This window comes from Grus americana, chromosome 2, assembly GCF_028858705.1.
Source record: "Grus americana isolate bGruAme1 chromosome 2, bGruAme1.mat, whole genome shotgun sequence".
In the NCBI taxonomy this organism is placed as follows: domain Eukaryota; kingdom Metazoa; phylum Chordata; class Aves; order Gruiformes; family Gruidae; genus Grus; species Grus americana.
This window is the reverse complement of record NC_072853.1, coordinates 45,158,955-45,181,905: the sequence shown is the minus strand read 5'-3', so window position 1 is coordinate 45,181,905 and position 22,951 is coordinate 45,158,955. Positions and strand designations below refer to the sequence as shown.

The window sequence follows — 22,951 nt, the reverse complement described above, 5'->3', positions numbered from 1 at the left end:
GCAATTACAAACTTTCTTTTACATCACATACCAGTCAGTATGTGATATTTGAATCTTTACTGTGCTCTAAGATTTAACTGTTAAAAATAACAGTTAATGTTTACGTAGGATTCTGTGTTTTCCTTTCCTGACTATTTGTTGTGGCTGTGTACTCACAAGGTCATTCTTCACTTCTAATCTCATTTAAGATGATGTCCGTGATCTCAAGAAGATCATATGGATTTTAAGGAGTGATTTTTATACCTTGTTAATGAAAGCCTAAAAAACATAGCTTCTGTTTCACTGCATAGCTCTGAGGAAGAATATTTTTGGCAAAACTCTTACCTCTCCTTTCCAGTCAATGAACATATGTGTGGATGAGGAATTTTCTGACTTAGAGGCATGGAAAATGCTGACAGCTTGGCAGCAGCTTTGAGTTCTTCAATAAAATGATAACTATTTTTGTTCTGATCCAGGAAGCAGCTTCTAAAACCCTGCTCTGAATCTTGCATTTAAGGATCCTAAGAGCTCTAACTTTCCCTTTGTTTGGTGTAATATATATAACAAATGTGATAATGTAATTACAAGCTCACAGGACATTTTGTGTAGTCTGCAACTTTAACCTGGAACAGAATAAATCATCAATCAAGCTACTTAGAGCACTTCTTTACTGGTACAAAATGTGTTACCTTCTAGAGTTGTCACCATATTTTATCTATTAGACCACTGAAAAGCATTTTATTATTGTTGTTCATTTGAAATGCTAATTAAAGGCATCAGAAGAAAATAATTTGCTTCAGTTTGCTAGTCAAACTTCTTAATTAATATATAAAATATTATTTTACACAAAAGTATAGTACTTTGCAGACAAGATGTATTCAGTTCACCTTGGTTGAAGATGGCACTGAAGATGAAGCTTTGTTTGGGTTTTTTATGAGTTACATACAAAAAGTCACATACAAAAATACTAGAATGTATAGACTGGAGCGTACAAGTCGATTCTCTTCTTAACTAGATGGTCAACACAAGCTGGAGGTGGAAATGAGGTGGAGTTAACAGGAAAAATACAGCTACCAGTGAAACCACAGCTGAGTTTTTCATGTTCATTTGTGTCAACTCAGCTTAGACCACACATCAGAGTGTGGCCTATATTGGTTTATCCTGAATATATTGTCTGCAGCGTTACCTGTGGTTGAAACCTCCTGGCAGACAAAAGGTTTCCTAAGTGCAGTTTGTGGCCTGAAGTGAAATAACTTTGTGGACTGTAACCAAGTTTCTGGGAACTTCATTAAGAAAGTTGCTTCCTAGAAGGTGTGAGTTGAGAGCAGAGAAGGCTCTTCTGGTCCCTCTGAACAGCGCAGAAGCACACGTGGGAAACAGGATAGCCATATATTCCTCTGCTGCCATGCTACACATTCATTCATGGGTTACAATTATAAGTATATTTTTTTTCCAAGCATTTCAAATGTTAAAAAAAAAAAAAAAGAAATTGAAACATTTGGCCATTTAGCAGCAAAATTATATACCTCTTTATTAAATTAAACATTTATAAGCATTAGCCAAATTAAATAAATGGCAAGTCTCATTTTAGGCAATCCACTTTGTCTTGCAATCCAAAACATAGAACTAGTTTATGCTTGCTTTTTCTGCAGTTACACAATTTATATTTGTCACAAATGTGAAAAGGAAAGAACGCAACTGGATTTTCCCATCAAATTCAGGAATATCAGTTTTCCAGAATTCTGATGTGGTAGCCCTACATCCTTTCTTTTCTTTTGTGTATATGAAGTAAGGAGGAAAAAATAGCTCTGTAGAGATTTCATCCTCTGTCACTGGTATGTTTCTGATGAGAGACTTATTCGAATCTGACTGACACCTGCAATCTATGCTGATTGTGCTGAAATATATGACCATATATAGATAAAATATACATGCAGACTTATGCTATGCAATATATATAATGAAATGAGTATAAAAATTGAGACCACATGTAGAGGGCATTAAAAAACCTATATGTTCCATATATTTGTATCTGGGCATATGATATATCTGCTACTAAGATTTTTTACTGCCAACCAAATTGACTAATACTAAATGATCTTTGGGAATAAAGTCAACAAGACAGACTAGGAAAAAAAAAGTCTTTTTTGTAAATTTTCATGTCTAAGACAGATACTAGCCTACAGTTTTTACAGAAAAAAATTTAGGATGAGCAATAAAAGGAAAAAAAATGGGCAGCTTTAACTAATTCCATCTGTAACAACACCCTTTAACTCATTGATCACTATTTTAAAACCATAGCTCTGAGGTCAACAGGGGCTGTGTTTGTATTAGCTTTTATTTTGAATCACAACTGTGCTTTGAAATGAATTTCTGGATCATGTGAACTTATCATGCTTTGGTTCACATCATTGAGTGGTCTTGGAGTAGACAAGTTGTATTGTTTCTGGGTGAAACTGAATTGGAAAATGTGCTACAGGAGTGCAGCTTATGTACTTCAGCACGTAGTGCTCAGTCTGCATATGGGACCAATTTAGGACTAGTCCAAGTTAAGACCTCTGAAATGCATGTGTTGTGCACTAACTGTTAAACCCTGCAGTTCTGTTCTTATTGCATTGCAGTACCTGCTAGTGTACATATAGCCAGTATGGTATGAATTGAACAAATGAATTTTTGTCTGAGACAGGACCTCTGCTTTTCTTCCAGACTGTCTTTTTCCCTTGCAGCATAGGTTTCATGGGATTTTCACATTCAGGAACTCACAAGTTTATTAAAACAAGAAAAATCAATGTAGGATGGTAGCACAGAAACGACTTATTGACGTATGAATATAGATGTTATGGCAGAAAACATTAAATCTTACAAAACTTGATTTTTATTTTTTTTTCCCCTCCAGGAAAGAACGGTAACAATTAGAAGACAGACTGTAGGAGGATTTGGATTAAGTATAAAGGTAGGATGATTTTTTTGGTCTATTATTCCACATTAAACAAAAAGTGTCCTTGTATATATTTAACATTACTTTTAATGAGGAAAAACTCTATTTTAGAGGACTAGAAACAGTAGAGCAAACATATTCTAGGATGTTAGATACTGTCACAATGGGCAACCAGCAACTACACTGCCCTATGGAATGGAAGGCAATGGAAAGATCATCCCCTTAAGATTCAAGCTGAGCAGTATTGTAATAAGGTTTGATATGAGTTGAAAAGTGCAACTGCACAGACTCTACTTTTGTTCAACAGCACTCTTATTTAAGTGGTTGTTAATGAATGCTAAATTACAGTGGCAGGCACATGGAACAGCCAATAAGTTAATCATCAATTCTCCTTCAAAGAATATCACATTAATTCACTGCAATTCATTAGTAGGACAGAAAGTGTTATTGCTTTATCATATTGTTTGTTTTGCTGTAGATCAAGCAATGGCAGCAATTTATCATCTTACCATATTTTTGCTTTCTTCAGTAAGATTTAAGAACATATGTAAATGTACATGATCCTTTTTGAGGGAGGAACGGATGAGGGAGGAAAAAGGTTTAATCATTTTTGTCATCATCGCCTTTCTATAAATCTATATTGCTATGATTTTGAAAACCTTACCTTTGCTTTGAATCTCAGTGTAGACAACACAACTTTAATTTTATCTTCTAAACACAGCAGTCCTCAGCTTCAAGATAGCAATGGAAAAAGCGAAGTGTACTTCACATGAATGCAAAGAGGCTTAAATTATGCATATAAAGTGAGACTATAGACTTTCCTGTGAACATCTGCTAGTACTGACCTTATAAGTAGTGACTCAGAAGAGGGATTAATGTGCATTTGTGTTGCCATTGATAAGAATATTGCTGAATAGAAATACTAGTTTTTAAAATATGTCTTGGTACACTCGCTGTTATCTTGTTGACCCACTCAAGGCCTTTATTCAAGGAGAACTAATTGCTATTTTGTGCCTAAAGTTTCTCATTAGTTTAGTCAACAGCTCACAAGTTATTTTCCTGCAATGTCATTATAGGTCACAGTTCACTGAATAACGATGAAGTAAGGTATGTCAGTGTAAAATCAAGTATATGGGTAAATGAGGTTTTATTTAGCTGGTGCTAAGAAATAACTGGCTACAGTAAGGACTTTTGAGGTTTGGAAAGCAAATCTCATATAAAGTCACTAAAATTTATTTTTTAGTTATATGTTTTAATGGATGACATGGTTTTGCCACAGCCGGCAGCTGAGCACCCCACGGCCGCTCGCTCACCTCTCCCCGGCGGGATAGGGAGGAGAACGGGCAGACAAAGGCAAAGCCCTCAGGCTGGGGTACGGGCCGGTTACTGGGACAGCAAAGGGAGAGTGAAACAGTCAACAGCAGTACTGATAACGGAATGTACACAGCGGGAGATAACAGAAAGCGATTTACCCATCCCACAACCGACTGACCAGACGCCAAGCCCATCCCAGAGCCACACCAAACCCACCCCTCCCCGACTGGCCCCCTTTTAGGGGACCATGACATCACACGGTATGGAACAGCCCCCTGGCCAGCTTGGCTCCTTGTGAAATTAACTCTGTCCTCACCAGAACCAGGACAACGGGTTATCTTTTAGAATTAGAATTGCTGACAAGATCAAGATCACATTATTTAAGTATTTAAGTATCATTATTTAAGTACATTGTATTGAAAAATATCATTGAAAAATATGAATTAAATACTGAATGTGCAGATGGTCTTTCTTAAATTAGTAGAGCAAGATAATAATTTTTTTGAGCAAGATATCCATTGTTCTGAAAAAAAATTCTTGGAAGTTGCAAAAGTATTTGAAAGTGCCAAAACAGATTGTGAATTCAGCCTAGAAAGGAAATTATCTTTTTTTTTTTTTTTAAATAAGGTCAACTATATCAAGTGTATTAGAAGCAACGGCAATTGAATTTATAAATAAAGGCTTTAAATTAAACTTTTGTTTAAAAATATTTTCTTGGTTTATTTCATTACATAGATATTTTAATAAAAATTAATCTAAGTACTTGAAAGGTGAGGCTACATAAATTCAGGCATGGATAAACAATTTCTTTTTTAATTTTTGGAATAACTAACAATCAGATGATGGAATCCCTTCAACAGATGTCATTTAATACAAAAGAGATCTCTTTCAACAAAGGAAACTCAAACTTACTTGCACGGTATAGATTAGATAATGAAATTGGTGAGCAGAATTCTATGGTCTGGGATATTCTGTTGATGTGGATCAGGCAATATGATTTATTTTTTAATTATTTATTTAAAAAAAAATCAATGAACCTGGGACCTATTTTACTCAATCCCTTTATTAGTAATCCTACATTCTCAAGAAGAAAGATTGACAAGCAACTGGATAGCCAAGACAATCTAAAACAAATTAGTAATTAATATAATCTGCTATTATAATTTTAAGTTAGTAGCAAGAAAAAACTTAGAACTGGAACTTAAAGAAATGCTTTTTGCAGTTTTTTTAGGCAAAGTTTATGAAGACTCCTGGAAATGGATTTTTTAGGTGTTCCTTGAAATGTCAATGTCAGTTCCAAATATTCTGAAAAGTGCCAGATTTCTGTTTTAAAAGGTACTATTCAGTCATGGTATGCTTCCTCTTGCAGATGAATAACAGTTCATTACTTTTTTTTTTTACTTTTTGTTTTGTTTTGGAAGATTCCTGTACTTTAATAAAGGACTTATTATTAGTTTTAAATAGAAAAATAATTATTTTGTAATAATGCCTTAAGATCTACAAGTCACTCTGTAGGAGTTCCTCCTTGTTTCAGTAAATCTGTCTCCCACAACCCCACGTACTGCAGTAGTTCCTGTTCTCTTGTTACTCTCAGATTATTTAAAGATGCGGGTTATCTGAAGACTTATTTCTGGTAGTGGTGTATATCAGAGGATGTGGTTTATCTAGGATGTGAAGTTATACCAGTACATTGATTAATGAACCTCACTTTAAAATATTTGCTGGTGCTTTGATGTTAATTTTTCTAATTTTGACATTGAGCTCTAGGGTATTATCTTGCCTTTTTTTTCCCTGCTAATTAAAACACCCATTAGTTATCAGAAAACTCACATGATCAAGTCACCTTTTAACTGTCTCTGGAGTAAATTTGGGAAGTGTCTTAGCCCACCTTAAGTATTCTGGGCCCTTGGATTTTTTTTTTCCCCCCCTGATGAGCAGAAGGTCAAAATGTTAATAATTCCGAAATGAAACTGTCCAGTTAGCTTTTGGTGACTTGTTTATGAACAGAACTCATCTTTTCTGTTATAACCCAGATGCTCCAATTGTATTTATAAAAATCAGAGATTCAGCTAAGTGCTTTAAAAAACTGCTTATGGGATTGATTTTTACACAAGATCCCAACTTAAGCTTTTTAAAAAATTGCTTAGAATCCACTCTTTGCAGGTTTGAAAGAACAAAAAAAATCCTGTTTTGTATTTTGCTATACTTCATTTTACTGAAGTTAATGGTAAAAGTGTGATTGAATTTGAAGCAGAACTGATCTGCTTTACACTCTTCAGAAGGAATTATTTTCTAATTTCTGAAGCCTCTTTAGAATCCTAAGTAATAAACCTCTGTGTGTGAAGGAATAGCCATGGAGTTAGATGTAGAAATTGATATGTGTAGTGTAATATTTCAATCATTTATCAAATCTCTGACAAGTTTGAGATGCAGAGATTTGACACAAGAAGCTGCTAAGTTATGACTTCTGAAAGAACATCATGTTTCTCAATAACTGGAGTGTAGTGTTCTTGTGGAGATCGGCAATAAAATTGATAGTTCGTTAAATAAATTAAGGATTGCAGTTACAGTCTGACTCCTGGCTACCAGAACTTGGTACAGTGCTGTTTTCCTGCCAGAACTTGGTACAGTGCCATTTTCCTGCCTCTGTTTTGATCATTCTTTTTAAATGATGTACAGCATCACAGATCTGCTGAGATTCAGTTTGACTTTTCAAAGTTTGACTCAATCAAAAAATCTGTAAAGCAAGCATGTGCACCTGTCCTGCTCACACTTATGTACATACTTAGATGATTCTCTTCCTCTTCATGCATTCTTTGATGTTTTTTTATTAACACATTTTCTCTGTGTTTAAAATTGAAACAATAAAAAATAAAATAAAAAGGCTAGAAAGTTTTCATTAATACATGAATCATCTAACTTTTAGTTTAAAAAATTATATTTTCATCTTTAAAGGCTTGTGTACTTCTGGAAATTATTGAGTGCATTTTGGTAGTGGCATTTTGGTTTGAAGTATGCTATTCTATTAAAAAAAAAATTTAAAAGTACCAATTAACATTGGCACACTTTTGTCCTTATTGTTTAATTGCTAGCATGATTCTTGGCACAATTTTGGCTTACACCAACTAGTCTTCTTTAAGACAGTCCGTGATCACAGTTCAGAGCTTTACATGGACTGCTTCCAATAGACATGTATAAAGTCATCCTTTATCAGTTGGGAAGATAGTTTATCCTCATAGACATGAGCCATATTATGTCAGTAGACCTTAAAGGTAAAACAAACAGGCCCATTTTTGTTAGTGAAATAAATGTTGGCTTTTAGTATGAAATAAAAGTGTCCCCTACGTTGTCTAACTCTGAGGATGCTAAAGTCCAACAATTGATCTAATTTTTATAGACTCTCTCTCTCTGTTTAGAAAAACAAAATAGTAATTTTCTTATTATACTTGGAGCCAAACAGAAAACCAGCATTTGTCAATAAAAGTTACTAGTTTCAGTTGTCCTATTTTTCACATGACTAAAACTTCAGAAAAAAACCCCTCGTGCATAAAACCTGGGATAATAAAAAAAATCTTTAGAACTCTATCATGCAACACTTTGAAAGGAGGTGTGGGTGACCTCCCACCAGTAATGGCCAACATTCAGGACAGCGAGCTTCAAACAGCTGCCAGGGATTAGAACTTCCTCTGCCTCTTCTAGCAGGACCACCTCTGCAGGCGGGCAGCTACCTTTATTCCAGGCTCATCCTTACCTCCTTAAGGAAAAAGGACAAAGAAAATTTTCGTTACAAAGATGGGTGTTACAGTCTGGTAGAGGTCTGAGCCCTTAAGAATTCAACACCATTACTTGACATGTTTTTGTTCCCTCCTCTGGTCTGAGGTTATAACTACATGTCCACAGCAGAGGGAGGGAAATTTTAAAACAATGGAACAGTGGCCATGGTTCCCAGAGGTTTCTCAACTAGATTATCTCCTGAGCCTATAAAAACAGAATTTAGACATGCATACGCATTTTCTTCTACAGGACAGAGAATCAAGCATGGAGGGTGCAGGATGCAAGGCTGCAGTGTCAGTCTGAAGTAGTATTCGACAGGTTCTTGCAAGACTATATAGAGCTTTTTTAGCTTGCTGCAAATTATTAATGATGACTGGGCATAGATAGGAGGGCAACTATTTTCTCTTTCCCATTTTGAATTTTTGTTTCTTAGAATATCAGGGAACACCTCCTATGACTAATTTAGAAGGAATCCTTTCTACTGGGCAGACTGGGATGCAGTGAGAGGAGGTAATTTTCTTCAGTAGGATGTTTCTTCAAGTCTGCAGTGTAAATGGATGTAGATAGATATAGTGAGTGAGAGAGAAATAATCATGGTGTGTGCATTGCAGGCTGGCGTAGTAATAACAGTAATTTCCTTCTCTACTGGAGACCTGAGTCTAAGGAGGGAGGGAGGCCATTTTATTGAGAGAAAAGGACCTGTGGTAGCTATGCTGAACTTTAAACCCTGCACTCCTTTGCCGAGCTTCAAATGTCCTGGATAGCGTAATCTCTGTGTAACATTGGAGGCTTAGGAAAGGAACTGACACAATTGCTTTTCTGCTTGATTTAAAAACTTGGAAGAAAATAAACGTGCATATGACTAAGGAAAAATCTGGGGGGTGTAGGTTAAGTCTTATAAATTTAGTGAGCTTGAACTGATTATCTTAAGTGAAGCCAACTTTTACTGTTGCTGTTCCTCTGGTGAAAATCATTGAAAGATATTAAACAAATTTTAATAGTACGATTCATTTAGTCTAAATAAATCTCTAACGCTGACTGAAGTCAAGGTAGCCTTATGGTCTTTGTGGAGCAAATACTCAGTCCATGCTACAGATATCAATTCTGTGCATGAAGATGCTCATCTCGCGCAATGCCAATAGAACTTTTCTTGTAGACATATAATTGTTGTAATATTCCTGAGATCCTTGTTAACTCAATGTTTTTAGGACCATTTGCATCAATAGCCACTAGCAGAAGGAATTTTAATCGTATTTAAAATTCTATGGTTTCACAGGAAATTAATCTTTATTCCATGACAGCAGTAGCTGTTGAGTGCAGGAGTCTGTTCAGTTTCAAACAATTGGTTATTGCATGAAGAAGGGATGTGTACTGTTCCTTAGACCATGAAAATACCCATGTCAATCCTTTCCACACCTTGACACTGGACGTCTGGACCTAAGAAAGCCATTGTTCCCAAACAAAAATCTGGCTGCTGAAGAGTAAGCAAATCCTTAACCAGGATTCCTAGTCAAAATGACAGTGTGGCAGATTGTAATTTCTGATTATCTGAATTCATGCAGGTTACATACATGCTTACACTTTGATGCTCTCTACAGAGGAAAAAATATTTGTGTGTCTGTGTACATTTGCCTTTCTCTTCCTTTCAGTTTCCTTTTCATTTAAGGTTTCTTTTTAATACTTTATTCTTAAGCACCATGAATGTTTCCAGTCCCAATAGGGTAAATCGAATGAAGCAACAGCATTGAACTGCTGTCGAACTGTTGAATTACTGTCCATCTTTCCTTTATTGCCCCCATTTATTGAACACCTACTGTTCCATTTCTTAAAGTTTCTTTTTCTGTTCCTTGTTACTTATCCCACTGCTTTGCTCACTCTTTGTGCTTGTGTGGCAGAGATGGAAACAAATAAAGGCTGCTTTTGAGATGAAAAGTCCAAACTTGCTTTTCTTGGGCTTTTGTTTACTTGTTTGCTGCCAGCATGAAAACTAAGTGGTCACAGTGTGGCTGCCATTGCAGTGTGATGGCCATTTTGCTTTTGTAGGACACGGTTTCATACGTTAAGCTCTCCAGAATTCACAGAAACTGATGTCAATTTTCTTCAAGTCTTGAGCTGATCATGGCAACTGAGAACTCCTTTATGAGAGACAATAAGGAATTAATCCCAATCAACTATTTATTTAAAAAAAAATAAAAAAAGAGGAAATGTGTGATCAGTTATTTTCTGTGTCTGTCTGAAAACTGCAGTTAGAGCAAGGGTAAAATACAATTTTAAGTAAAAAGATATTTTCAGTGACTGACGAGATTGCCATTTATTCTATTTTCAGGGTGGAGCAGAACATAATATTCCAGTGGTCATTTCTAAGATTTCCAAAGAACAAAGAGGTGGGTGTCAGAGTAATACATTGTGTTTTGACGTGCTCCTTAAAGCAAGGTGTGTTAAACCTTGACATTCTTCAGGAAGTGTTAAATAAATACTATTGGTGTACCATTTCTCTCTCCATGCCATGATCTCTCTTGTCCTCAGAACTATTCTCTGAAAAATGCATATTTGGAATATTTTGTAAACACTAACTTTTTTTTTTTTAAAAAGTTCTTGTAAAACATTATTTTTAAGGAGAGAAATGGGAAGGTATTTAGAGAATGAAAATATTTTTTAAAATTAACAAAATTTAATGATTTTGTGTCTTTTATTTCCAAATGGTTATTGCCAGGAGACTGTAGCAGATCAAATGTTTGGCCATTAAAACATGGTAATACAAGAAGAGAAACTGTGTCTTTTTATACTGATTAGTAGGGTAATGCTCAGACAGGGGTGAGTAATGGCAGAACCTTGGCAATACGTCTATGTTATTTCAGCATTAGATGCTGTGCTGTGTAAGCCTTTGCAGCAGCTCATACACAGCAAAACTGGTACTGCATAAGGTCTTAACCATACTTATTTTTAGTGCATGCAGAGCTGGTGCTGAATCCCTGTATTGTTTTTAACTGGCAAAGTTTCGAAATAACTGGAATGATATAATATGTGCTAGGAAGATGGATAATGGTTAAACAGCTCATGAAGTGCGCAATGATGAGAGATGAAGGCTGTGAATCAATAGCAGTACAGTGCATTTAATATCTCTGTGTATATTTGTGTACATTTGTGTAAGGTCAGAAACATAAACTTGGAAGCATTTCCCTCCATCTGTAATGCCATAGTTCTAGGATGCTGCTTCTGCACAATTAAAATGTGACAGCATAAAAAAATCTCCTATTCACCCACACAGATAAAGAAAGGTACAGAGGAATCAGCGTATTGAGAACTGAAAGCCAACTCTGAAAGGTAGATGTGAAAGTTGCGTGTAGGCAGGCTATAGGGTAGCATGGAATGAGCCCCTAAGCAAGGCAGGAAGTTTAAACTTAAGCTATACTTGTGACTCCATTCTTTTCAGTGTACATTTAAGTATGTAATACATAATAATGTGATGTATATTACCTACACTAGCTATTAAAATGCTATTAAGCACCGCTGGAAAAATAAGAAATGTAGATTTAAGTTTAACTGAGCACATAAAAGTGCACGCTGTTTTCTTTTATTTTTGTCATTATTTTTTCACTGCATTATTTCTGACCTCAATACCTAGCTGAGATATAATCTACATTACTGCTTTCACTAAAAATACTGCTGATTTTGAGAGAGCTAGTTTTGAGGGACATCTCTTGTGTAGGAGCCTACTGTCTTGCGGTGTAGAAAGTGTTGTGCCATGTGTATGTACTAGGGATCTTTGATACAGAAAATGCTGTTTGACCCAGAGCCTGTACTACCTCAAAGCTCTGCAGGCTTGCTTCTGCCGTCCTCCCAATTGACTCCAGCTCTTTCTTTGGACCTTTAAAGAAGAATGTGACATTTAATGCAATATTTAAAACCAGTGATGCACACAAAGTACTTAGGCTAGCACATTCGGTCATATATGAAGTATTAGAAAAGAGTATTGAGACATGCATTTATTTCAGAAAAAAAGTAATAAATCAGAATGTTTATCCTCCAATAATTTAAGCATCCTTTGTTACATCTAGATAATAAGACCAGTCCTTCAAACACATACTTGAGTATCAGAATTTATGTCAATATTGATTCCAGTTTTACAACTCATGCAAATAAGTAGTTTTGGGATCAAGTCCAATTCTAGTCTTTTCTAGACAGTGTCTACTGTGATGTTTTGGAATACTGTAGATAAATAATCCCATATAGTCTGTTGACATTCCTTAGTTCTCATGTTAGGGATTATTTATTTCTTTACGGACACTTAAATAATCTTTGTTATATTTCTTGTGTATTGATAAAGTGTATTTGCATTAGCTCTGTAACACAACACAATATTTAAAAATTTCAATTGTAGAATTAGATTTTGTGATTTATAGGTTCGTTTTAAAAATCAAATTCAGTTTGGCTGGTGATTTTCTACAATATATTGATTGTCTGGCTCTTCAGCATGTAAAGTGTTATTCAGCATAAATATTCCACTGATCTTATCAAAGATGCATGATTTAAAGTATCTTTTATCAAAGCTTGCAAGTTAAATTTGTTCTTCATAAGTAGCTCTGGAGTCTCCATGTTGCTTTTTCCTCAGGGTTTGTAAGCAATGATCTCTCACAGCCAAACAGGACCTAGTCCTGCAGTCATTTTCTGTTCAGAAAAATATGCCATACCTCACCATAATGGCCTGAAAGGTACTAGTGACTGAGGGAAGATGTTTCATACTCTTCTACCTGGGCCGGGTAGACTCTTTCATTGTAACACGGATATGCTGGTATTTGGGGATTTAAAAAACAAAAACAAAAAATCCATATCATTTATCTGGAAGTTTTGTGTTGGGGTTTTTTATTAGGGTTCTGTTTAAATTTTTAAAAGATTATATAAAAAATTAAGTTAAATAGGAATACATGTACAAGAAATCTAGGATGTTATATACAGAATGAGTGAAAAATATGCTTTCATTTTTCAGCGGAACTTTCAGGTTTGCTCTTTATAGGAGATGCAATTCTACAGGTGAGTAAAATTGCAAGTACTTTTGTTTATATTTTTCTAGAAAAGTGAAATGAAATCTATACTTATGAAATGTAGAGTAAGTCTTCTCTTTATCTTTTTAATAACAGATTAATGGAATTAATGTGAGAAAATGCAGGCATGAAGAAGTGGTGAGCTTTTCTGTTTTTTAGTCTACTTTTTGTCTTTCATAGTTATTGAGATGATAGTGTACGCTGATAGCAATGCGCTGGCATCAGTTGTATTATTTTTATTCCTAAACAAGTGTGTCTGTACCTTCTAGCATGGCAAGCAACTCAGATCTTCTTGCAATCGCTTCTTCATAAGTTTGTTGTAATTGCTGTTCTCAGACGGGCTTTTCTGTATTAAAGGTGATGATTATTTATTTTTTCTGTGGATTGTAGCTGTACATGTTCTGACTTTTCTTCTGGCTTATAGCTATCAAATTTCCGCAGTGCTACACCTTTCTGGCTGTGTGAGGTCATTTTAATGTCAAAAGCTGTAATTTGCACTATGTTGGAGATGTGTTGTTTGGTTGGGTTTAATCCTATTTAAAAATTGAAACAAAACTATTCCTCTGTCTTTCATTCTCTGGCTGTTACTTCTGAGGGTGCTCTCCTCCTTCAGTTAAGCTGTTACCAGTACAGGTTTAAAATAACAGTGTGTTAAGGAGATTCCTTCTAGAGAAGCCATATGTATTTTAGAGCTCTATAGTAGGCCAGTTCCCTTGGAAGTCAACTTTGCTAAAAGTATCTTGTACTTTTGCTATATTTGACTTTTTGACTATTTTAAGTACTTCGAGAAGTAGGAAACCCTTTACTTAAGAATGCCAGAAATAAGATTACCAAAGAAATTATCTTTAAATCCTGTGTGGTTCCATAGATTTTTTACCTGTATTTTTAAAATAATGTAGCAATGTTATATCTGAAAGTTTACTTTTTTAAACTTTTGCCAATTCAAGGACGGTCTGTATTTCATACTGCATTCTATCGTGTGATAGGTCATTGAACGTATGCCATGCAGGTATAGAAAGCACAAGTTAATAAAGATGACGTTCTGATGAACAAGATAGTGCAGGCTGAAAGATTAGATCCCTGCACTATTCCTTCTCTCAGAGTGCTTTTGTGCACTGGTTTTGTGTTGGAAATTTATGCTGCAAATCATGCTTCATTCTTCAGAGCCTTCGTCATACCACCTTCTGTCATATTTAGAGCACTTTTAATCTTTGGCTGTGCAACAGTGTTTGGTTAAATATGTTGTTTGGTTTAATATACATGAATATAGTAGATCAGATCTCTCAATGGGATTTAAATAGGCTATTGGAATTTCAAGATGCTAAAACTGGTAAGAACACCAGATTTTTTTTTTTTTTTTATGCGACAATCTCTTAACCACTACAATTATACATAAATCTGTTGGCTAAATTTATGATCAGGTTTAAACAATTTCATGGAAAAAAAGAGGTTTGGGAAAAGCCAAAATATACAGATTGACATAGAGTAGCAAATGTCATCATGTTAAATTTTGGGTTATACCTTGTTTGTCCAACATAACCTGTGTCTCAAACTCCTTATAGATAATCCTATCTGAATTAAAAAAAAAAGGGTATCTTACCAGTTTTGAATGTGCATTTGTGTATGTGCAAGTGTTGTAGGAGTTTTAAGAAGCAGAAAAATTTTAAATTTACATCTTTATTTATTTAAATTAAATCTTTATTCTAACTAAGAATAATTCTTAAAAATTAATAGTACATACTGAGCAATATTTAAATAAGATAAACTGTCCATATCACATTTTATAAATTAAAATATGCAGAGGAGTTATAAAAATAAAATAAAAATCAAAGTAAATGAACTCTGATCTATTTTTTCCAGAAACATTCGCTATCATACATTGTATATTTGTGGAGTAAATTTATTGTAAAGCCTGCTATAGTGATGATAGATATGGTTATGCATTGTGCATTAATCTGTGATTTTAGGCATAGTCCTGAGTAAAGGACAAGTACATCAATTGGTCTGCCAGCAGGAGTTATAGGTGGGATTTTGTCTGCAGCATACCCTTTGCAGTTTGAGTTGTTCTAGCACTTGTCTCTTGCAGGGTCTTTATCAAATACAGGATCTGTGTAGCTCTAATCTCAAGGTAATAGAGAAAATAGGAAGTATGTGGAGCATAGTTGTTCACAGCAGGGAGCCGAAAAATGGTGGAAAATTTTCAATCCTCATTGCATGTAGGTACTTTTCAAATGGCTATGCAAGGTACATGAGCTCAGAGCTCCGTTTCTTTCTGATTTTTTTCTGTAACTAATTAGGACTTAGCAGGTATCATATTATGTGAGAATGTGTTAGTGTTTTGGGTTGTCTTAATGTCTTAGAAAATATTCATTGTAAACCAGAGTGGAATTTTTTTCAGTGTGTAAAGCTGAAGATGTCCACAGAAAATTCAGACCTATATCTGCACCGTGCATCCTATGAGTGTTCATTCTTTTTCTAGATCCAAAACTTCTTGCTTCTCGCAGAAACATTTTAAGCATATGTCATATCTTCATAGCTCTGCATTGAAAAGACCTGTGGCATAATAACTGCAGCTTATTGTACCACATTGATGATTAGCTGGCCCTGGTATTTCACCGTGCTTTACTGATAACTATACTATGCATATAAAATTATTTGAATTTCAAAATTAAGTAGTTTTATTAAATTAGTGCCATCTTTCATAGTAGGCAGAATCTTTCCTCAATATATAGTGAACTTAGTGGGCACTCCTCTGTTGTCTTTATTGATTTCCATTAGTTATTAGATCACGTGATACAGTATTCAGTGATGCACAGATCCTGTTACCCAAGAAATACACTATAAGCTGAAGCCTGAATCTGACAAACAGGTAGGTAGGTAGGTAGGTAGGTAGATAGATAAGACTCTTATGAGGCTGGATAGGAAGGTTTAGTCAGTTCTTAGAGTACCTTACTAGAGGCGTCTACACAGTTCCTTTCTGCTTTTGGTTTTTTTTTTAATTTTTATTTTTAGCTTTAGGTGAATCCCTTAATTTTGAGCTTAGTTTTCTGCTTGTAGAAGGTGAGAATATTATTCATATCATGAAAGTACATCATAAGTTTCTATCAAAGGCTGAACGTCAGCTTGTTGTTTGTCTTGGGTTGTAAAGACTCCCATCTGAGTACAGAATAACATTGCTTCGGTCTTAGTGCTCTCCTATGGTAAAATAAATACATGCTCTCTGTAATGAAATATCACCATTGGAGGAGGTTGAGGGAAAAAAAAAATCTAGTAATTCTCTTAAAAAATATCTCTCAGCATCATACTGGCAATTTTACTCCAAAAATGCAGTATGAACTTGAATGTAGAGGTAAGGACAGTCCATTATATCTGTTAATTTACATGACTTTGCGCTCTTTCTGCTCTGGATTTATTAACTATTCCTCTTCCAGTAGACTCTCCTTTACATTTTACAACAAGACTTTTTCAAGGCTGAAATTAAGATTATGCATAGACGGACCTATGAATTTAGGCTTGTGTCTAATTATTATGGTCCAAAAATGCATAACTTGTCAATCCACATGCCTAGTCTCACCCTGGATATGATTATTCATAAGGCTGGAAACTATGTATTTGCAGTTTGTAAACTAATGCATTTGTAGCCCTTACTTCCATTTATTGTCCAAACTTAAAGATAGATAGGCAGTCACCAATGTAATGCTGTTCGTGTAGCACATGTGGACAGTTTTGGTGTTTCTGGGTCTAGCCACTATACCACTAACAATGGACAAAATTTTGGGAGAGAATGAGAGGCCCTGCCATGAGCTCCTTACCTTGAACTACTGTTGAGTGTCTTGGAGTAGGAGAGTATGAGTCAACTCAGTTGCATACTGCCAAAAATCTTGTGTTGGATCTACTGCTCTTACTGTTTCCAGGGTTATAGTGCACCAAAGCATCTGGGGCCCGTGGAGAAGGAAGAATGTCAGTCAAATGAACACTGATATGTTTAAGATTATGTCTCTGTTCTTAACGTTGTGAATAAAGCATCTCAGGTAGCATCAACAACTATGGTTACATATCACTGGGGTTTCCTTGGATCTTCGCATCTGTTTTTCACTTAGGAAATAAAAATAGAATGAAATTAATATGGATATGAAGTAATTTCTTATTTCTTATATTTAGGGAAAGTTCAGGGAATGTTTCTAATGAACAATGATAGTTTGTATGTGCCAGTTAACATGGCATTCGTGCATTCCTTGAAAAGCAAGAGGAAAAGCTTATGTAGAGGTAGGTGGGTATCAAGACAGCATAGGTAGTTAGACTTTGGTGGATTTTATGTAGAGCTAGCTAGAATATGTAGCACCATGTTTCAGTTCAGCCATCAGCTGTGTTTTGCCCAAGATACCTTTTTCCAGCAGCATGACCTGACATGGGATGCACCGCATTGGATCTTTTGCTTCCCCCTTTTCTCTGTACTCCTATCAGGGCTGTAACAGTGCTAGCTGTCCGTGAGTCAGGTATGCTATATGAAACTGACAGCATAGGGATTGTAATTGCTTAACTGCAATCACGTGCAGCAGATGAAACTCTTAACCTGTTTGTTTTGTTGGGGTTTTTTTTTTGTTTTAAAACTGTAGTTTCATTCAAACTGATTTTTAAATGTTTTTGTAATGTTTTTTGTAAATATTTTCAAGCAGAAGAATGAGCATATTGTATTTGTATTTGTAAGACAGGACTGGAAATCTGAGTCTCACTCGATCTTGACTTTGCAGATGTGTCTTTTGGTAAATTATGTTTTTATGTTATCTTTGTTTTCTTAATTGTGAAACAAAGAACTAGACTGTTACCAGGTTTAGCTCACTGAATCATATGCAGTACTTCAGAATATAGAAAAGGATACTATAGAAAAGTACTATAGAAAAGGATCTCTACATTAATATTTTGCTGTTTGGTGATAGTGATAACAGCAACCTGCAAATACAGATTACCACCTTCTCATATTATGTGGCAGAGATCCTGTACTGTATAACTCATAGCACAGCCGTTTAATCCTTTCCCTTTTAGACTGAATGGTGACTTTAATATTGAAGCTGCATAGTCAGCGCTTCTCAGGGAAGACCATAATCCATCTGCAATTTGTAACTTTTAAATTTAAAAGTTAAATGTAAACTTTTTGGAAATGCAATATTTTCTTTGTAAGAAGAGGCCAAGTTATTACTTTTTCTATACTGCTGCTGTTTTCTATTTGAGATTTAGGTGATAAAAAATGTGCTAACATCACCTTAGCTACCCTGGTGTAATTAATGAAAACATCTCTTACAATGTATTTACAATGTCCTTATTGTTCATGAAATTTGGAGCTAATAATAATCTGTCAAATATTTCAGCCTTGATTTGAAATAAGTGTACATCAAGTGGAAAAGAAACTAGCAGGTGTAAATAGTTTACTGTTTTTTTCTGTGTGGTGGAAATTCCTCAGATTAGGATACATCCTTGCACAGTCTTCTTAACATGTGTTCAGCTGCTTTCCTATTCTGGATTTAGCTATGTTTTTTTAGTGTTTAAATAATTAAATTTTGTGCCAAACTCAGTAAAGGCTTGAATTTATTCAAGCAGTATGATGTTAGACTTTTGTAATATGTTACTGTGTTTCTTGTCTTCCTAATTTATATTTTAATTTCTTTTTCTAAAGATACCTGTAGATATATTAGTCATTTTATTAAGATTTCATCTTTTAAAACTAATCATCAGTACTACCAAATTTTAATAGACAGGAGTAGAATATGCCGGCATGACTAATACCAAGTCTATGTGATTAATATCGTTATTTCCTTATTACATAGCTACAGTCCTCAAAGCAAAAATCCATTAGCATTTAGTGGGATAGAGCGACCGATTTAATCACCAGTTATGGTGCAACATCCTTCAAATAACTGCCATTGGTTCTTCCTTTGTCATGCAGCTCTATTAATGCAGAAAGCCTGAGCTGCAAAGAAAAGAGACAATTGAGCAGCAGATTAAAAGTGTGTACCATGAGACCTGCTTTATTTGTGGCCTTGTTTACACTGATATTTTACTGTAAAAAACTGGGCTTCTTTGCTTCCTTAGGAAGCAAATAGATGTATTTTCATGATTGTATGTGTGTGTGTTTTACCCTCCAGAAGACTTTTTGAAAGATTCATTTTTCACAGCATCTTCCAGTTGTGGAGCTATACCTCAGTTTGACTTTGGTACAGGGACTCCATTTTTTCTTTGCTGTGCATGGATGTAACACTGTACAATAGTTAAAAAAATAAGAAAATGGGACTGATTCTCTCATAGACCACCAGAGTCCCCATTATTTTAAACCTGTTTCTGTGTGGTTTGTATTTGAAAAGGGATAGTCCACTTTGGCTAGGTGTCCTGAGTTTTTTGTTTTACTTGGACTAACTACTCCATAATAACCTAGTGAGACAAGAATAGCATAGAGCATCAAAAGTCTTCAAAAGGCAGAAGAAATAAACATATACAAATCACTCCAATTTAATATAGGAGAAATGAAAACTTCTATAGACATGAAAATTATCTTCCTTGGTCACTATTAAAAAAAATTTCACTTACACACACGGACTAGAAAATACGGTCTGAGGGGCAACAACAATGTTTTCTTTAAACAGGTAACAACCATGTGGTATATAGACTGAAAGCAAATGTTCACATCTAAAAGGCAACCTCTATATTTCTTATGGCTTGACCTGAGCCCAAGAGAGCACATTGGACAAAATAGAGCATGTGTACTGATTTAGCTAGCATGAAGGAGTCATAAATAAGAGGTGTGCTCAAGGAAGTGTAAATGTGCACACACATAGAGTCTTCTGACATTTTTCCAGCAGTTACAATACCTGATTTAACTCTTCAGAATCGTCATTGTTCTGGCTATAGTAATATCAGATTGATGCCAGGAATAAAGGTTTTATCCAGGGGTTATCTAACACCTGTACATATTTTTAGATTTTTTTTTTTCTCTACAATGGGTCTTTGTCTTTTGACAGTTTGTTCGGTGGAGGAGGAAGAGGAAAGGAGAATGGACTCTGTATATTTTTCAATAGTATCCAATGTTGGACTGTTCCAGCCAGATACATGGAGGTTTCCAGATGGCCCACCCCATACTTCTCAACCACTAGTATGGTACAGTATGGTACTGGTGTTTTGGTGTCTGTTTGTCAGCACTGGGCCTATTTCTAGATGTATTTTTTTTTTCTTAGTGTTGGCCTCATAGTACTGGTGTCTTTCTGCAAGTTCAATTTGGTACTACCTGTTTCCCGTTAGCTGGTTAAAACAGCTTGCACTAGTAAGAGGTTCAGAGATCACAAGAAGAACTTTGGTGCAGGTGTGGTTACAGAGGGAAGAAACTCTTCATTAAAAATTACAAAGGTTACCTGTTCTTTTGATTTTAGTGCAGAGATCTGCAGGAGTTGTTGCCTCCCTGTGCTGTTGGGACTTTACTGAGCAAAATGGGAAATAGTGCTCAGGCTGAAACGGCGTTACTAGGATAATGACACATATTTTTAAATGAGGTCTAGCAAATGCACATAGCTCTATTCCACTTCACATGCCCTTGTCAAGCCAGTAGTGATTCAGAATATTTCAAAGGTCCTAATTATGCTGACCCATAAAAAGGAAAGTTCAAGGGAATGCTCTACATCAAAAACCTCCCATGTTTTAACATGTTGGTGTGCAATAGAAAGTACTGAGGATATTTCTAGATTCCCTGAAATACTGAAATGCCTTCCCTTCTTATACTATTCTGAGTATAATGTATTTACATATTAAATGGATAGACAGACTTGTTTCACAAAATCTTCACTATATCTCAGTTGTCTTAAGGGGTTTTTGACATCTTTTGTTCAGTTATATTTACATGAAAAATCTTATACAAACCACGTTCAAAATCCCATGTGCACTTCAGATCATAATGTACTGTTTCTGATTCATTGATTGCAGAGAGAAATGTTGGTGAGAGCACTGTAATGAATTCTAACAGATAAGATATTTTGTTTAAAATTCTTTCACCCTGAAAGATTACAAGGTTTTACAAACTGTATAAAGCATCTTTTCATCAACTAATAAGTGAGGTTTTAGAGTAAATCACCTGCACAACAATGGCAACAACAACAAATCTGTTAGACATTTTTTTTTTCCAATTAAAACATTGGCAGCTTTGGAATTTGGCAATACCAAGACATTTAAATTTTTACTTTTACTCCTACGACTACAGCTTTTAATATCCCAGAAGATGTCAAAACCAAAATCATTATATCTCAACAGGAAAGTGTTATCTAAATGGGAGTGTGCTTTTTTGAATCATCTTTCTGTATAGATGTTCCTTAGATAGTTTTGAGTTATGTAGCATCAGCATTGTTTTACTTATTTTCTGAATTTTCGTAGAAACTGATAGCAAAGAGAAAAATGTAAAAATAGAGTTGTTAAGGTTTGAGGAGCCTAGACTTTCTAAAAGTGAGGCCTGTAGTTTATGCATTCATTTGTCATATTCTGACATATTCACCTATCTGCAATATAACAGAATTTTACAAAGCTTTTTTTTTCTTTTATTGTTGATGTTGCAATTTTTGCTTCAGAAAACACATCCACTCTATATAACAGTCTATAAATTCTGTTTTTTATAAGATTTTATAGTCTCAAATGGTAATTAACTGCTGGCAAGAATGGATTTCCATGGGGTTATTGCCTAATTAGGAAAATAAGAAAAGGTAAAATAAGGGTTGCAATGGGATAAGTAGCCTGATCATTTTGGATGAATATATCAGATTTATGCTTAACTTTGAAAGTCATGAAGACCTCATGCTATAAACTGATTAAACCTGTAATTCAGCACATTTTCATCATTATGCTGAAATACAAATTAGCTTTTTTACTTCTTTTGAATTATATGCTGATCTCTTTTCTTTCCAAAATATCTGCAAGCATCCTTCAGTTAATTAATATCCAGTATGAGTACCTCCAAACTCAGTTTTGCCAAGATCCTTAAAATTAAGATGCTGATGAAAATGATCTTGAAAATGTTGAGGTAATATTATTCATATTAGAGGATAACTATGTTGGTTCCCAGTCCAGAAAAATATGTATGTATTTGCCTAAAAGTATGAATTTAAGTATTTTACTAAATTTGGGACTTCCTTTTTTACAAATATTTATGAAGAACAAAGTCATTTTCTCAACTTCAGCTAGATGCAGTACAATTATTCTGGAGCAGAAAGACTGTCATTGCATTAAATAACATGAAAGTATGTTCTTATGTGTTTTCTCAGCTGAAAAGTTTGACCACTGAGCACAGTCCCTGAAGTACTAAAATATCTTTCTCAGACATTAGATCCTGAGCTGCCGAGAAGCTTAGCAGAGTTAACTGCATATATTGATATAAAACATTACTTCAAATACAAATTTGTCCAAGAATTATTCTTCATGTCATTGTGAAGTTGATAGCATTTAGAACTGAACAAATAGGAGTAGGCTTGTACATTAATATTTATTCAAATTTAGAATTAAAATTTGATTTCAAACTCTTTAAGGCCATTTTGTATTCATTTTTCATGAGCGTTTATATGCTGGTGCTTGATTAGTGTGACTGTTCATGAAAAGTAAATGTTAAGGTCATATTTTCCAACAGCACATTTTATATTGAATATGTAAATGTGAAATTTGCCACTAGCTGTGTGTTTGACCCCAGCCTTGCAATAAGATTAGTGTTAGCAAACTCTTTTTCTGGGACTGATCTTTCTTTTTTCCCCCAGAACTGGGGCTCAGACAAAATATTCAAGCCATGTTTTCAACAATCTTAGACCTATCGCTGTTCATAAAAGATTTAAAAAATTAAGAATGTACTTCAAAATGCTGTGTCAACTTGATGACTTTCACTCTCCAAGCA

General features: G+C 34.9%; 1 protein-coding gene across 8 annotated transcripts in view; it reads left to right on the top strand.

The window, feature by feature from the left end:
* Positions 1-22,951, top strand: part of SNTG1 (syntrophin gamma 1) — a 367,033-nt gene that overhangs the window by 210,303 nt on the left and 133,779 nt on the right. For 4 of the 8 annotated variants that reach the window (XM_054817565.1, XM_054817564.1, XM_054817567.1 and 1 more), the window contains exons 4-7: positions 2,876-2,932; positions 10,332-10,389; positions 12,993-13,036; positions 13,144-13,185. In XM_054817565.1, coding sequence (XP_054673540.1) covers positions 2,876-2,932; positions 10,332-10,389; positions 12,993-13,036; positions 13,144-13,185 — 201 coding nt within the window. Of the gene's footprint in view, positions 1-2,875; positions 2,933-10,331; positions 10,390-12,992; positions 13,037-13,143; positions 13,186-20,057; positions 20,194-22,951 lie in introns of those variants that run through there. The other 4 variants (XM_054817568.1, XM_054817571.1, XM_054817569.1 and 1 more) reach the window with 4 other exon arrangements.